This window comes from Talpa europaea (genome assembly GCF_964194135.1).
Source record: "Talpa europaea genome assembly, chromosome: 3".
NCBI classification, from domain to species: domain Eukaryota; kingdom Metazoa; phylum Chordata; class Mammalia; order Eulipotyphla; family Talpidae; genus Talpa; species Talpa europaea.
The window spans coordinates 97,557,183-97,573,569 of record NC_140069.1 but is presented as its reverse complement, the minus strand read 5'-3'; the positions used below and the strand labels follow the sequence as shown (position 1 = coordinate 97,573,569).

The 16,387-nt window shown below is 37.2% G+C and overlaps 1 protein-coding gene across 1 annotated transcript in view; it reads right to left on the bottom strand.

Annotated features, from left to right (window-relative positions):
• STK31 (serine/threonine kinase 31) overlaps positions 1-13,335 on the bottom strand; it is a gene marked incomplete at both ends in the record, with an annotated part of 72,664 nt that extends 59,329 nt beyond the window's left edge. Inside the window, 6 exons of the mRNA XM_084230594.1 lie at positions 2,193-2,351; positions 3,795-3,869; positions 8,330-8,428; positions 11,725-11,777; positions 11,881-11,927; positions 13,286-13,335. Of these exons, the coding sequence (XP_084086720.1) occupies positions 2,193-2,351; positions 3,795-3,869; positions 8,330-8,428; positions 11,725-11,777; positions 11,881-11,927; positions 13,286-13,335 (483 nt within the window). The remainder of the gene's footprint in view (positions 1-2,192; positions 2,352-3,794; positions 3,870-8,329; positions 8,429-11,724; positions 11,778-11,880; positions 11,928-13,285) is intronic.
• Between the last annotated feature and the right edge of the window lie 3,052 nt (positions 13,336-16,387).

Genomic DNA, 16,387 nt, shown 5'->3' with positions numbered 1-16,387 from the left:
TAATAAGTCCCTTTTAAGAGCATGGGTGAGGACCCACAGTCACGCAACCTGTTTCATATTGGGGTTGCCCTGTAACAATATTTCTTCATTCAAACATCTCTATAAAAGTGCACTTACCTTGTATGCAATGTACTTCTACAAATGTATGAATATATTCAAATAACACACTTGCTAAGATCTTCCTTTCCAGAAGAAGAGTTAACACCTATATAGGTACACATATTTATAAATTTCAAAATGTGTAGCAAGGGCCTCCCCAGTGGCGTAGCGGGTTGAGCACTGTGCTGTGAAGCAGTCTACAGCCTCTGCAGCATGGGTTCGACTCCCAGCCGGCCAGGGAGATACCCACATGGTGCGGCAGACCTCTCCTGGCGCACCCACTGCTCCCCTCAGCAATGTTTTCAGTCATCTGCCTGTTCCGCTCCCCGCTCTGTCTCTGGTGAATCCTTTCACCCTTCTGTATCTCTGACCCGTACCCCAGTTCTTGTATAAATAAATAAATCTTTAAAAAAAATGTGTGCCAAGTAAATAACCCTAGAATAGTATTTTTAATGCTGCATGCTGTATTGGTCAAATTAAACTGGCCCAAACTAAATACAATGGTGTCCTGAGGCGCTACAAAACATAAAAATTAATTTTGGTATCTAGAAAAGGTGCTCAAATCCACAAAAATCATTTTAATGGCAAAATCAGGTACTCTGGTTTTAAAAATAAAGCACAAGCACAAGTCAAAAAAAAATTCAAACCACAAAACAAATTAAAAGTTAGTTTTGCACCTGAAGGAGTATACTTAAGTTATTGAGAATCTTGTGTGTGTTTCATAGATTGATCGTTTGTTTCAAGCAACATAAATTTCTTATGATCTTACTATCAGAACAGCAAGGGACTTCAGTTCTAACATTAGCTCAGCCCGAATTAGCTTTTTAACTTTAAGTCATTTAATTTTTCAAAAGCACTATTTCTTTATTTATAAAATAAGGCAAGAGCAGGTAAATTTTAAGGTCTGTAGATTTAAGATTCTACAGCTCTTGGCATGCAGAAAATTCAAAGTGAGTCCCTATCTATGTCTAAATATTTATATTTTTTAAAATTAACATTAGATTTTTTAAATATTTATTTTCTTATATCATTGTTAATTTTTGGACAGTATTTCATTTCTCCCCTCAAGTGTATTCCCTGAAGTTCTCCCACTACCATAGTACCTGTGATCTATCACCATTGTCCTTTGTGCACTTCACTCCCTGTTTTGACCCCTCTTCCCCCAACCTGCCCCGCCCCATCCTCTGCTATATGCCTCAGATCTATGCTTGCAAAACTTTATATTTTAAACCAAAAATTTGGGGTATGACTTTAGAGTAATACTATGCTATACTCTATATGAAAGTATGAACTCTATGTACATAAATGTCTTTTGTAAGTAACCTTAGTGCAAACAAAACCATACCCAACACATCTACAAGTTTCTCAAAACAAATCAGAGGCAAATAACAAGATTTCTAATTGTTACTATTTCTTATAGTTCTTTCTTCATCAGTTGTTTAAGCTGCTAAATAAAAATATACAAATCTAATTACTCTGCAGTGTAACATTCCCTCTCAATAACAGTAATAACCATCTAAAGAAAATTATTGCACAGCAGAGTTAAAAGGAGGTAGGATTACTGAAATTATCAGATGCTTTCCAGAATTACATTATTAACCTAAGTTTTAACAAAAGTAGGTATAAACAATAATATAGATTAGCAGAACATTATTGCCAACTACTCTATGAAAAAGTATTTTATATGCAAAATAATAAAGCATGACTAGTTACAATATACTCTTTGAAATTTGTGGTATTTATTGTCAGGTCTATGTTAATTACTTTTATTTAGCAAATACTTTCTCAAAAGCAAAAAATAACAGGATAATTATACTGTTTTTCTCCATCACACTATTCTTGTAAGCTTTCACATAAGAAACACATTTATTACTAAATATACATTAAACTCCTATCTAATTAAGAATGTTTACCTGGCAAAGATAGTTACAGCTATTATATAGCAGATTTTTAATTACTCTATAATTCCTATTTTTCTCTAATTTACAAAGGCTTTTATATTAAACAAAATGTGGAATGTAATCACACTTAGATTTTGTTTCAAGCACAAGTTTTACTTTCATTAATAAAAATAGTTAAAATCTGTGACTTGCCTGATCAAACTGGTTAACTTCTTGACCAGAAGGAATCTGTAGTCCCCAAAGTCTATACTTTTTAGCAACACTGGAAAACTGTAGATCCAAAGGAATCTCAACTATATCAGATCGATTTAGAATTTCAGTATTTCCATAGTCAATGTATCTCACCAGACACTGGGGAAAAAAAAATGGGACAAATACTAATACTGAACTTACATTAAATGTCTACCCCAAATCACCGATTTTCTTCCTGTTAATTAACTATATATCAAAAGAACATTTTACCTCATAGTGACAAAATGAATTCAAAACAAGACATATTATAATATCTTCAAAATAACAGACCATAGACCATGAGATCACAAAAGCTTCCAAATTTGGTATAGTTAAATTTTATACCAAATAGTACCATTGCCATAAATACTATGTCTCATTTTGGCTTTTTTTACATTGGTACGTCACTCCTACATCTTTGAATGTTAAAAAATCAGTCAATATTCTTAAGTTCAAGTTGGAACCAATAAAGCCCAAAAAGAAAATCAAAATTACCAAACTCCCTTTGATAAAATTAAACTCACTCCAGTTATCAAACTTTGGAAATGAATTTAAATTCACCCTTACCTCTAGTTCTAGATTTGTTTCACAGTGAAAAAGAGAAATAATTTATAATAAGCCATTTTTCCCTTTATTTAAAAAGTTAAATCCCAAGAAACTACAAAGTATCATCCCCAGTCGACAAATTTTGCAGAAAAGATCTGTTAGAAAGGTCTATTTCACTAAGGTAAACCATTACATATGAAAATAAAAAATCACAAGTTGTATTTTAAAAGAAGTTATTCAGAGCATTACTCAAATTGTTTCATCTTATCTTCTCCTATTATACCAAGAAAAATATTTTAAAAATTATATACATTATAAAATATTTTAAATTCAGGAAAGCATATATAGGAAAAAACAATAAACTACAGAGAGCTGTTTCTACCAGCTTACTATGTGCAACTGCCACCAAATAGCTATCCAGAATCTCATCTCCCCTAATACCCTCAAAAATATTTCACAAGTGTACATAAACAAACACAGACAAAATACAGACATCATATTTAACTACGGCATGAAAGAGAAAGTGGGAATTATAATTCCTCATAATTAACAACTAAGCAATAGTTATCAACTAAGTAAAAGATAAACCTAATTTCAGGATCAATCTAATATTCTTTTCTACTCATCAATCTTAATTAAAATGCACTCTTAAAAGTTACTCCGCAAGAAACAAACATAATTATTAAGAACTGAGATACAAAGAATCAATCAGTCACCAAAAATAATATACAAATCATAATGTATTCTAGGACAATCTCAGGTGATTATAGACAAACTTAAATTCAGAAGAGTATTCCTGAATCTGATCTGGATTAATTTAAGCAATTAATTTCTCTTGTGTTAACTAAGGTGGGGAACACATATGTCTTAAATTAGTTATAAATTTATTGAACCAGATCTTATTACTAATGTGAATAAGCAATGAAGGGCTAAATAAGCAGCACTTTGGAACCAGAGTATATATTCCTCAAAGCAACAAAACAAAAAATATATTCCTCAAGGAACACTCATTCCTGCCTTTTCATCACTGATGATTTTCAGTACTTTGCATCTGTACCAACATTTATCTTCAGAAAATAATCCACCATAAATCTAGAAAGAGAAAAAGAAAGTAAAATTATTTGGCACTTGAATGAACCAGAGCATGCTAAGTAGACCAAAACAACGGCTAGCATTAATAAGTATTTATTGTGTGTCAAAAAGTACTGTATGGGGCCTCCCCTGGTGGCACAGGCGATTGAGCGCCTCGCTGTGAAGCTGTCTGCAGCCTCTGCAGCACCAGTTTGATCCCCACCGGCTGCACCTCTCCTGTCTCGCCTGCTCCTCCCCTCCACAGTGTATTTTGTCGGTCCACCTGTTCTGTTCCCCGCTCTGGCTCTGGTGAATTTTCTGACTGTACCCAGAGCTTGTATAAATAAATAAATATTTAAATATATATATAAAATAAATAATCTTTAAAAATATATATATTGTATGCATAGCTTATTATATGTCACAACCCTGAGACAGGTACTTTGTTTTTACCATTAAATGCCCAAAGTCATGAGCAGGTAAGCAGAACCAGGATTCAAACCATAGCAATATGAATTCAGAGTCCAGTAAGTTATTCTGCCTCTCCAAAAAAAGAAAGGCACAGGAAAGACATAAAAGCTATGCACATCAAACACTTCAAATCATATTGGGTTAATGTCTTAAGTCATAACTGGTACAATTAATCATTCTAAAAACATAAATATGCCAAATACATGCCATTTAAGTCTAATTCTCAACCAAGGTAAGGTCCATATGTCCTTCCTGCCAAGAAACATTTTTATACTTTTTACCATGTGTAAGGACTTTAGAGCTATTAAATGGATAAAATTAAATAACATGGTACCCCAATAGTGAACTTTCATTAATTCCAAGTTTGTAATTGTTTCATAAAAGAACAGGAGAAAAGAGAAATATTTACATAGTTTAATAAGTCTATTTCTCAGCCTTAGCACTACTGACAATGAAACTGGTTAATTCTCTTAACAAGGTTTGGAAGGGGAGAGCATGGGAGCAGTCCTCTGTCCTCTGCATTGTAACAGGTTTAAAAGACAGATCCCCCTGGCCTCTACTCACAAGATAGCACCGCATCCCCTCCAGTTGTGAAAAACAAACATGCCTCCAGATATTGTCAATTGTTTCCTGAGGGGCAGTAGGGGGGTTTACAAAATCACCCTAGACTGATAATCACCCCTTCTCAATGGGGGAAATACTATCTCCAAAATAGGAAAAACTGTTGTTTTTTTCTTGGGGGCTGGGGAGGAGGGCTGCAAGGAATCTTAGGTATTACAAAAGCTTTCAGTCTTCAAAGTTCAAACATTCCTGACAATATAAACATGTATACAGTATATCCTGCTTGTTAAAATGTCTTGTGGGGGCCTCTCCGGTGGCGCAGCGGTTGAGCGCTGGGTTGCGAAGCTGCCCGCAGCCTCTGCAGCGCCGCCGCTGGTTCAATCCCCGGCTGCTCCCCGGCCACCTGAGGAGGGTCCCGCAAGGCGCCCGCTGCTCCCCTCAGCAGCGTACTTCGGTCCTTCTGCCTGCTCTGCTCCCTGCTCTGACTCTGGTGAGTTCTCTCAACCTCCCGCGCTTCTGACTGTACCCAGTGCTTGTATAAATAAATAAATCTTTTAAAAAAATAAATAAAATAAAATGTCTTGTGGGAAGGAGCTCCATTTGAGAAAAACAAGTATAAAAAGGCTGCTTAGAAGGGCATAATGAAACAAAGTTGAGGAGCACTTCTTTAAACAATAAAATATGCATTTTATATGTATCAATGTGTGGTAGGTCAAATTCACAGCTCTTAAAGCAAAAGGTGTGAAATGTTAACACCCTCAATTCCCCAAAGCAACAAAGCATAGATCAATTCAGACATATAAATGGATATGTAACAAAGCAACTACTACAAAGGATAAGTGTGTTCAATTAGCACTTAACTTTGGTTCCCTCATAACTATTCAATAACTGGAGAGCAAAAAAAGAGTAGAACAATATGGCACTTTCCCTAACCTTTTAACTTCATTTTTCATTAAAGAAACAGATTTACTAGCAAAATTAGCTAATAACCAAAAATATTATCCAATTCAAAATCTGGAAAAGGTCACATTATCTTAAGTTCTTGTAATAATGTATCAATATAATTAATAATTCAAAATAAGACACTGACAGAAATGGCATATCACTGCAACCCAGTCTACAGGTGAGGATACTTGTATCCAGAAATAGAGCTAGGACCCCACCAACTTCAGGAATCTGACGTTCTCTATTCTTTTAGTGTGAATCATCACAATCACATTATAAATACAAGTCTATCTCAAATAGATTTTTCTTAGCACCTAGTCAGTACTATATATACATTCATTCCCAATTTTCAATTTTCTCCTCTCACAACTCCACTATTCACAGCATGCCTACAAGGTGAGAAGAGAACCAGCCAATCATTATGGAAAATTTACAAAGCATAATTCAGTCACGCATAATCACAGGTAGCTGAGCAATTATTTACTAATAGAAGTCTATTATTGAAACTAACTTAAATTTTTTATAAAGCAAGTAGTTTCTATTGCATGCAACAGGGGAAAGGGAGTAAGTCAATTTATAACACTTTTAAACATATACAATACATAGATGCCAAAAAAACCTAAAAACTTTACAAATTGCATTACCTTATTATCCATTCTGTTGATTAGCTCTAAGCTGCATTTCTCCCTTCCTTTTAAATGTCCGTATATTTTTATATATGCTACTGGCATTTTAATTATTTTTGAAATAAAACTAATACAGGCACATTATTTTTAAAAAACACAAAGCATTGTATATAAAGGAGTAAAGAGCAAACTTCCTTCCCAACACTCTTCAGCATGCACCTCCTGAAAAAAGTCTACATTTATACTAATTTTACTTCTACATTAGGGTATGTTTATGCTTTTTTATTTATACAATGGACTTATTTTATATGTACTATTTTGTACCTATCCACAGAAATGTACCTTATTGATCAGTTAGGTAAGGCATGTGAAGCACCCAGGACATGTAAAGAGGACACGTTCAATCTTAAACAGCAACCCTGAATTTCACAAGTTCCTGCTTAAAGCTTTGTGCATACCTTACACTAGCATCAGCCCCTAAAAGGATTACTTAGTATTCTAAAATAAGGGCCTATAACATTCACAAAATATTCCAAAATAAAGTTAATAGGAGGTGGGCTCTGGTGACTTACATAAATTTATCCTACTTGTGCCTCAAATTCCAAAAAAAAAGTATCAAACATTAACATCTGTTTTATAGAATTGTTTCAGGGACTGAGAACATGCAAAGTACTTAGAAGGTTAAGACTCAATAAATGCTATTATTATTATTACTATTACTATTGCTATAATTGTTAATATTAGTACTATTAGTACTACCATTTTAATATATATTCTCTCTTTTGCCTATTAAAACAATGCTGCAATGGGCCTCCCCTGGTGGCGCAGGCGGTTGAGCGCCACGCTGTGAAGCTGTCCGCAGCCTCTGCAGCGCCGGCTAGATCCCAGCTGGCCAGTGAGAATCCCACATGGCAAAGTAGGTATCTCCTGTCTCACCCGCTGTTCCCCTCAGCAGTGTATTTCGCCAGTCTACCTGTTCTGTTCCCCACTCTGTCTCTGGTGAATCCTCTCACCCCCCGTGCATCTGGGCTGTACCCCAGTTCTTATATAAATAAATAAATCTTTAAAATAAAATGCTGTAATGAATCTTCTTACAACATCTTATAAAAACATCCAAAAGGTAAATTTGTGGTAGAGAAATTGATACATCTAAGATTACAGGCATTTATTATTTTGAAAAGAACATATTCAGTCATATCAGTCACACGATTTAAAACAAAGATTCCAAAACAATTCAATAAATGGTGCTAGCATAATTAAATATCCATATGAAAAAAATCAAATTTAATCACTACTTCATACCATAATCAAAAATGTACTGGAGGCAAATAATGATCCTAAATGCAAAAGGTAAATGTTTCTGGGGTAGGACAAGGACACGTGGAGGAAAGAGAGAGAACAGAGGAGAATATATTCATGACTGTGGAATATGTAAAAAGGTATTTAACAGTAAGCACATACCAAAAAAAAAAAAAACCAGCAATAAATTAGACTTCAAGTGACATTAAGAAGTGAGTAGGGATGTCACAGACTAAGAGAAGACATCAGCAATATACATATAAGAACAGGCACTGAGATACAGAATATTTTCCTACAAGACAATCTTAAAATGGGAAAGATATGAATGGCCATTTCACAAGAGTACATCCAAATGGCTAATAAAACTTTGAAAACATACTTAGTACTCATCAGAAAAATAAAGGTAAAATGAAAACACTATACATCCAACGAAAATGGTTAAAATTAAGACAACTGACAATGCAAAATGTGGCTGAGGATATAGGGGAACTGTCACACCCATACTTTGCTGGTAAGGATTTAAACTGCTTCAATATTTAACAGGATGGACAGAACATTATATGTAGGAATTTGGCTCACCTTCTTTGGATCAAGATTTCCAAAAACTGAATTGGCATGGGGACAAACTTCAGACAATGAGCAACCAACCTTCACAATATCCTTGTTTCTACTGATAAGCTAGAAAGAAGAACATATGTAAGATTCAGTAAAATATTATTTAACAATTATGTAATTGAGGATTTTACTTAAGCACAATACTTAAGAGTTTAGAAAATTAGAAACTGAAATTCTATGTCAGTATTTTTTCATAATTCAAATGAGTTCTTTCTAACAAAAAAGGACTAGGCTATAGAAATTTTTCATTTCCCAGTGAGTTCATGTTGCTATTAAAATCAAGATATCAGGGCCTCCCCAGTGGCGCAGTGGTTGAGCGCTGGGTTGTGAAGCTGCCCACGGCCTCTGCGGCGCCGGTTCGATCACCGGCTGCTCCCCGGCCACCGGAGGAGGGTCCCACATGGCACGCAGACCTCTCCTGCCGCCCGCTGCTCCCCTCAGCAGTGTACTTCGGTCCTTCTGCCTGCTCTGCTCCCCGCTCTGGCTCTGGTGAATTCTCTCACCCTCCCGCGCTTCTGACTGTACCCAGTGCATGTATAAACAAAACAAACAAATAAAATAAATAAATAAAACATGCCTCTATTTAAAAAAAAAAAATCAAGATATCAAATAATATTAAATTATATAGAGGTAATTTTAAACAATTATCTCTGTGTTTTACTTTAGAGAAAATTCTAATTATTCCATTTGGATAGCATATTTTGGTCAAATTATATTAGTATTCTCACATACTTCTTGTTATGTACAGAAAACAAGTATAAAAACACATTCAAAATGTATACATACCTCTGTACATAAATACTGTAATATAACTAGTAAATTCCTTTCTCACAGGGACATGGGTTAACTATTTTAAAATTATTTTAGGTGTAATCTAGAATCAAAAATAATACATTATAGATAATGAGAACAGGGAGAATGAAATTACAAATAAGGCAGGCAGGCTAGAATAAACCTACAGAGTCAAACTAAAATTGGAAGATACAAGTACACCTCACAGATACTGCAGGTTCAGTTTCAGATCACCGCAATAAAGTTAATAGCACAACAAAGCAGTCATTCCTGTATCAACATGAATTCATAGTATGTATACATGTTTGTTTTGTATATATGCACATATGAAAGCATTTAACTTTAGCAAACTTTAGCTTCATAGGATTGCTGCAAGGATTAAATGAGTTAGTACATGCAAAGTACTGAGAAGGCTGACTCAATAAATATTGTAATACTACCACTATTATTACTATTACTATTATTACTACTATTATTTTAATATATAACCCCTCTTTTGCCTATAGTTTATTAAATGTATTCATTAAAACTGATTTCACGGGCCTCCCCGGTGGCGCAGCGGTTGAGCGCTGGGTTGCGAGGCTGCCCGCGGCCTCTGCGACCCCGGTTCGATCCCCGGCTGCTCCCCGGCCACAGGAGCAGAGGCCCACATGGCGCGCAGACCTCTCCTGCCGCCCGCTGTCCCCTCAGCAGTGTACTTCGGTCCTTCTGCCTGCTCTGCTCCCCACTCTGGCTCTGGTGAATTCTCTCACCCTCCCGCGCTTCTGACTGTGCCCAGTGCATGTATAAACAAAACAAACAAATAAATAAATAAATAAATAAAACATGCCTCTAAAAAAAAAACCTGATTTCACCCATTTCTTTTTACTTTTTTATGTATTAGCTAAATTTTATATTGCTTATATGGCTCACATATTTCTGCTGGTAAATGCTGGTCAAGAAAGCTTTATTTAAACTAGTGATGTTCCCACATAATAAGGTTAATTCATCATTCAACCTGGGACACTGTTGTGTCTTTAATAAAAAGACAATGGGCAGGGCCTCCCCGGTGGCTCAGCGGTTGAGCGCTGGGTTGCGAAGCTGCCCGCAGCCTCTGCAGCGCCGGTTCGATCCCCGGCTGCTCCCCGGCCACCAGAGGAGGGTCCCACATGGCGCGCAGACCTCTCCTGCCGCCCGCTGCTCCCCTCAGCAGTGTACTTCGGTCCTTCTGCCTGCTCTGCTCCCCGCTCTGGCTCTGGTGAATTCTCTCACCCTCCCACGCTTCTGACTGTACCCAGTGCTTGTATAAACAAAAACAAACAAATAAAATAAATAAATAAAACATGCCTCTATAAAAAAAAAAAAAAAAAAACTTTCTTAAAAAAAAAAAAAAGACAATGGGCATAGAAACAGAACATGTGGACACACTTTAAAACATATATTAATAAGAAGACACAGATTTGGGCCTCCCTGGTCGCGCAGCGGTCGAGCGTTGGGTTGAGAAGCTGCCCGCAGCCTCTGCAGCGCCAGTTCGATCCCCGGCTGCTCCCCCGCCACCTGAGGAGAGTCCCACATGGCGCGCAGACCTCTCCTGCCGCCCGCTGCTCCCCTCAGCAGTGTACTTCGGTCCTTCTGCCTGCTCTGCTCCCTGCTCTGGCTCTGGTGAATTCTCTCACCCTCCCGTGCTTCTGACTGTACCCAGTGCTTGTATAAATAAATAAATAAATCTATCTTTAAAAAATAATAATAATTATAAAAAAAAAAAGAAAACACAGATTTGCCACAAGTTTTCTGTGAATATTACCATTCTCAACCTTTTCCATATAGATCTAAGTATGCTGGGTTAATCACATTCTTCTCTAACTTTTCTTCTCACAAATTCTATTTCCCACATTACCAATTCACTCCACCCCCCACAAAAAGGATTTCCCGGGCTACAGGAAGTGTAAAGAAATGTTATTCCTTCTCTTCCATATCATATGAGAGTGATTTAGTAGTTGTATATATAACTGTATGTGTTAGAGGGATTAACCTTCTTAAATTCTGGAAGATAAATACTTAGGTAGTTTGTTCTGTATTTAAAACTCAGTAAATTTATCTAGATTTAATCCTGCCAATAAAAAAATGACCTATTAATGCTTCCAATTTTACCAGTGAAAGTTTCGTTTCAAAACTCATGCCATTAGAAAAAAAAATTTAAAAACTTAACATCTTTCAGGAACCACTAGCATGAAAGACCCCTAGGTGGGGCTATAACTTCACAAACACAAGAGTCTCTGAGAAACCAGTAATTTCGTGCAGTCTACTGCTGTTGGTAATTCTGAAACCATAGTTACAAACTTGTTTCTCTTCTTTTATTGTAACACCATACATTATAAGCCTACAACTCTTAAATCGGGTAAAATAATAGTTATCACCATTTGTCTTCTAATAATCCTTATGTTAAATAATACTCAGTAAGAAATTAGGCACTGAAATGACAAGGCTATAAATTATCCCACAGTTTTTGTGCTTGGTTGTTGGGGAAAACCTATTTTAATGGAGAAAAAGGTAGGAGGGGAAAGTAAATTAACCAGGTTGCCATTTACCTGGGCCCAAAATGTTACTGCATCTTCTACATGACTTCCAACCACATCTTCAACTAAAACCAAATCACAATGCAAAAAAAAAAAAAAAAAAAAAAATTAGAAGTTAATCAAGATCCTCTACGTCCTACATTCAAAAGTCAATTTTAATGTAAGTACCTGTATTGTACTGTGTATCTTCATCCATTTGGACAATTCCTGAAAAACTAAAACAATTTGATATCTTGAATTAGGACTCTAATAATCTGTTGAGTAACAATGAATAAAGAATACACTATTTGCATAATATTCAAATTTCTACAAGTTTGTTTGTCCTAAATATAGTTAAAAAAACCAAACTCTATACTAAAAATGATCTCAAAAATATTTTCAATAATACTGTTTTACATATACCATTGTTTGCAATTCTATCATATACAGTGTCTGACTTTGAAATTATCTCTTTGGCCAAACTTTTAAAGATTTAAACTGCAGTGAGTAATTCATGCACACTTTGAACATTACATAAATAAATACTTTGAAACAAAATTAATATTTTTAAAATAACTGATGTCTTCCCAAAACATGGACTTCCACAATTGAAACAAAAAAGAACACTACAATTATAGAGCAAATGCTCCAGAATGGTAATTTTATTGAAAAGTTCACAGCTTTTAAAACCACAATTTAATATTTTAGACTTTAGTCTTCCCTATTTGAAGGAAACGGAAATTTTGTGTTTTAATAACTTCGCAAGTTATCAAAGAACATCACTATGCCAAAGTTTCAAATGCTCTCTTAACCACGGAAAAAGTTTTTAATCTCACTGTCACAGGGCAAAAGAGGTCAGAAATTTTTCTAACATTACTCTTGATTTCTTAGCTTACAAACTTTTTCCAAATACACTGAAGTAGCTTTAAAACATCTTCAAAAAAAGGATACTTCCTCCAATACAATCTCCAAGTTTTTAATTGAGCAAAAAGTTGTACAATCAAATGGGAATGTACAGGGAGGCCCTATTTCTCTGGAAGAAACTGATTTATTTCTTAAAAATGAAAATGTTCGCTTTGGGAACCCCTCCACACATTCTAAGAAGCTACTTCTAGAATCGTTGCTTTTAAAATCCTATTATACAGGGCGTCAAAATGACTTCCCCCCGATGTTTACCAAGAAATTGAAGCTGCACTCACTTTTCTACACCCTAAATAACCAAATGGCAGTTCCAAACCTTCCCATTCATGAAGAGTTTATGAAAAGAATCCAGATTTTATGAGGGACTTTCAAGCTTTAAGGGGCACCAAAGTTGCAGGGAGAGAGAATTCCACCCCCTAACAGCCAGCGTGACCCACCCTCGCCAAGAATACTAGTCCCAACCCAAGCTATCCGGAGGACGGTTTCACTCTTGGCTCCACATCCAGAAATCGGGGTGTCTATCACCCTTAGAAACCGGCAGGCGGCTCGAAAGCGAAAGCAGGCCAGGAAACGGGCCTCAATCCACCTTTGGAAACTAAACCGCAAGCAGGAGCCGACAAAATGGTCGTCCAGTGGGCCGTCAAAGCACCTAATCAGAAGGGCTGCTACTGACCTCACACTTTCTGTCACAGAAGCTCTAAAACAGTGCTCCTGGCCCCACATGCTGGGCCTGCCGCTCGCCCGCGACGCCGCCCGCCCTCCGCCCGCGGCGCACGCTGTGGAGACCTACCTCACGCGCCTGGGCCGCTGGAGCTTCACACTGCGCTTGCGCGCCCTGCGCTGCAGCATCGTCCGGGTGAGGCGGGAGTTGCTGCCCGGCTCACTAGGCCGCCGAGGCCTAGGGCCTAGCGCGGGCGCTCAGAGCTGGGCCCCGCACTGAGAGCAGTGCACCGGGATGCGCAGGCGTGTGCGGGGGTTTATGGGTAAGGATGTCCACCACCCCGCCCCCCAACCTGCACCTGACAGCCAATTGCCAATTTTGTTTTGTTTTGTTTTAGCTTTGCTTTGCTTTGTTTTGTTTTGTTTTAAAACGGGACTTCCAACAATGACGTGAGATTGTGGCGTGGATTGCCTCGTCTTTCCTGACTTGCTCGCACTGATTTGAATCTTAAAACAACCGAAGTAGAAGCAGCCCAACATTCTTTTTTACAAGATGGAAAGGAAAAATTTTGGTAAATGAAAATGCGGTTTTCAGGTCAATAGTTCTACAAGCGATTCTCAGCCCAACGTTATTATCTAAACTCTTGGGTAGAAGCTTTTTCAGAACTGTAAGAGCTTCCCCAAATAAAATAAGCATTATAATACTATTACTGCACATGACAGATTCTGCTTTCTAGCACCATACATTCGTTTCTAGAATTTGATATTAAGGGAATCATACAATATGTACATTTCTGACTCTCCTTCAGCATAATTATTTAATTCAGTTTTGTCGAGTATAGACACTACGTTTTTTTTATTGTCAAATGCTATTTTATTGCATGAATATAATTTATCGTATGACAGACATTTGGCTTGTTTCCATTTGGGGGTGTTTCAAATAAAGCTGCTCTGAATAATCATGTGTAAGTCTTTACATGGGCCTGTGCTTTCATCTCAATACCTGGGAGTAGAATGGTTGGGTCTTACACTTTTGTTTAACTTTTTCAGAAACTGACACACTATTTTTACAAGGCAGTTTTACTGTTTTATATTCTCCCCAGCAGTTTAGGAGTTCCAGTTGTTCTATATTCTCTCCCACCACCTTACGTGGTCACTATTTTTAAGATTAGACTTTTATGCATAATGGTATATATCCTTGTGGTTTAAATTTGCATTTCTAGTGACTAAAAATTTTGAGCATCTTTTCATGTTATTTTCAATGCATAGATCTTGGATGCAGGGTCTGTTCAAACTTTTTCCTTTTTTTTCAGCTGATTTGTTTTCTTACTGAGTTTTGATAGTTCTTTAAACACTTTGGATACAACATCTTCAGATTTGCAAATATTTTCTCCCAGTTTGTAACTTGTCTTTTCAGTCTCTTAAAAAAATACTTCAAATAGCAAAGTTCTTAATTTTGAAGAAGTTAAATTTATCAGTCTTCTATGGATTATACCTCTGTGTTATAGCTAAGCAATCTATGGCTAGCCCAATTCACACAAGTTTTCCCCTATTTTATGTTGTAGAAGTTTTGATGTATTAGGCCTTACATTTAGATCTGTAATTCTTTTTGAGTTAGTTTTTGTGTAAGATGTGAAGCAGGAACAGAGGTGGGGTTTTTTGTATATGGGTATCCAAATTTTCCAACACCATTTAGTTGAAGATGCTATCATTTCTTTATTGAATTGCCCTTACACCTCTGCCAAAGATCAATTGACCATATACGTGCCAATCTATTTTTGCATTCTCTTTCTGTTACATTGATCTGTGTTCTTTAGACTAAACTCCACCACTGATACTGTTGTTTTTATAATAAGTCTTGAAGACATATTGTAAGCCTTTCAAACTTACTCTTTTCAATGTTGTTTGCTGACTTGATTGGAGGAGAGAGTCAAAGTTGTTGCAATCTTGCCACCGGTACTATTAGATTTGGGCCTATTAGCACAGATTGACTTCACCTACAGAAGATGAGATTTTCCTTAAAGGATGCTAATTGAGGCACACTAGCCTTCACAGCATGCCTTAAGTAGCTAACATGAGCCCAGGTCATTTTCTTTTTTCCAAGATTTCCAAAACAATTAATAATGGCTAACACCACTTCCATCTTTACAATTTCCATGGATACCATTCCACTGTAATGGCACAGCCACTGTATCACCTAACACTTCTCTTCAACCTACACTTTGCCAAAATCCACTACAGCAACTGTCATGCATCTATGTCAGGAATTCATTACCACACTTACCACCATCTTTATTGTCAGCTGTCCAGCAAATGATCCAGTCACAGAATCCCACACAGAGAGTTTGCTTTCTAAGGCCATTTCTGACACCAATCTTAAGCTGGTTTTACCTCCTACCCAAAAGTAAAGCCAAAGACAATCAATAGGTGATTTATTTGGAAAGAGATCTGAGAAAACCAGAGAGACTGAAGAGCGAAAAAGGGAAAAAGAGAAAGCTAACATAAGAAATATGTTTGGAGTTGGCTACTGCTATGTGTGACTGATGTACAATCCCACAGGATTTTCTGAGGAAGCTGTGAACAGTATCACAGAATTGTCTTCCTAGAAAATGGAAGGAGGAACATTATTTGGCTTTCTGTAGGGTAAGGTAAAAAGTATCAGGCTTTTCTGCCCTCCCGCCATTAGGATGGATGACGGAACCCTGTGGTCCTGAATGCATGACTGATGGCGGGCACCTGGAGTAGAGTGTGGGCATATGTAGATGGGATTCACCTGGGCTATGACTGGGCTTTTAAGGGCGGCATCACAGGGACTCCAGCAGAAGCCGAAAAGAAGAGAAGCAGTAGAAGCAGAAGCAGAACGAATGGAAGAACAAAGAGAACATGAGAGAAGGCCAGAGAGCCCAGAGTGAGGACTTGCTGGGGACTGGGAGGACTGCCAGCCTCCCAGCCCCCCAGCATCCCTGCCTGCTGTTTACCTGGTAAATTCCAATAAAAGCTTGCAAAAGCCACTGAGGGCTCCAGGACTCTCCTCCTTTACCCGGTCTGCTGGATCATAGAAAACCTACACTTTCACCTCCCATTGGTCAAGGGTTTGCCCCAAAATTATTCACGG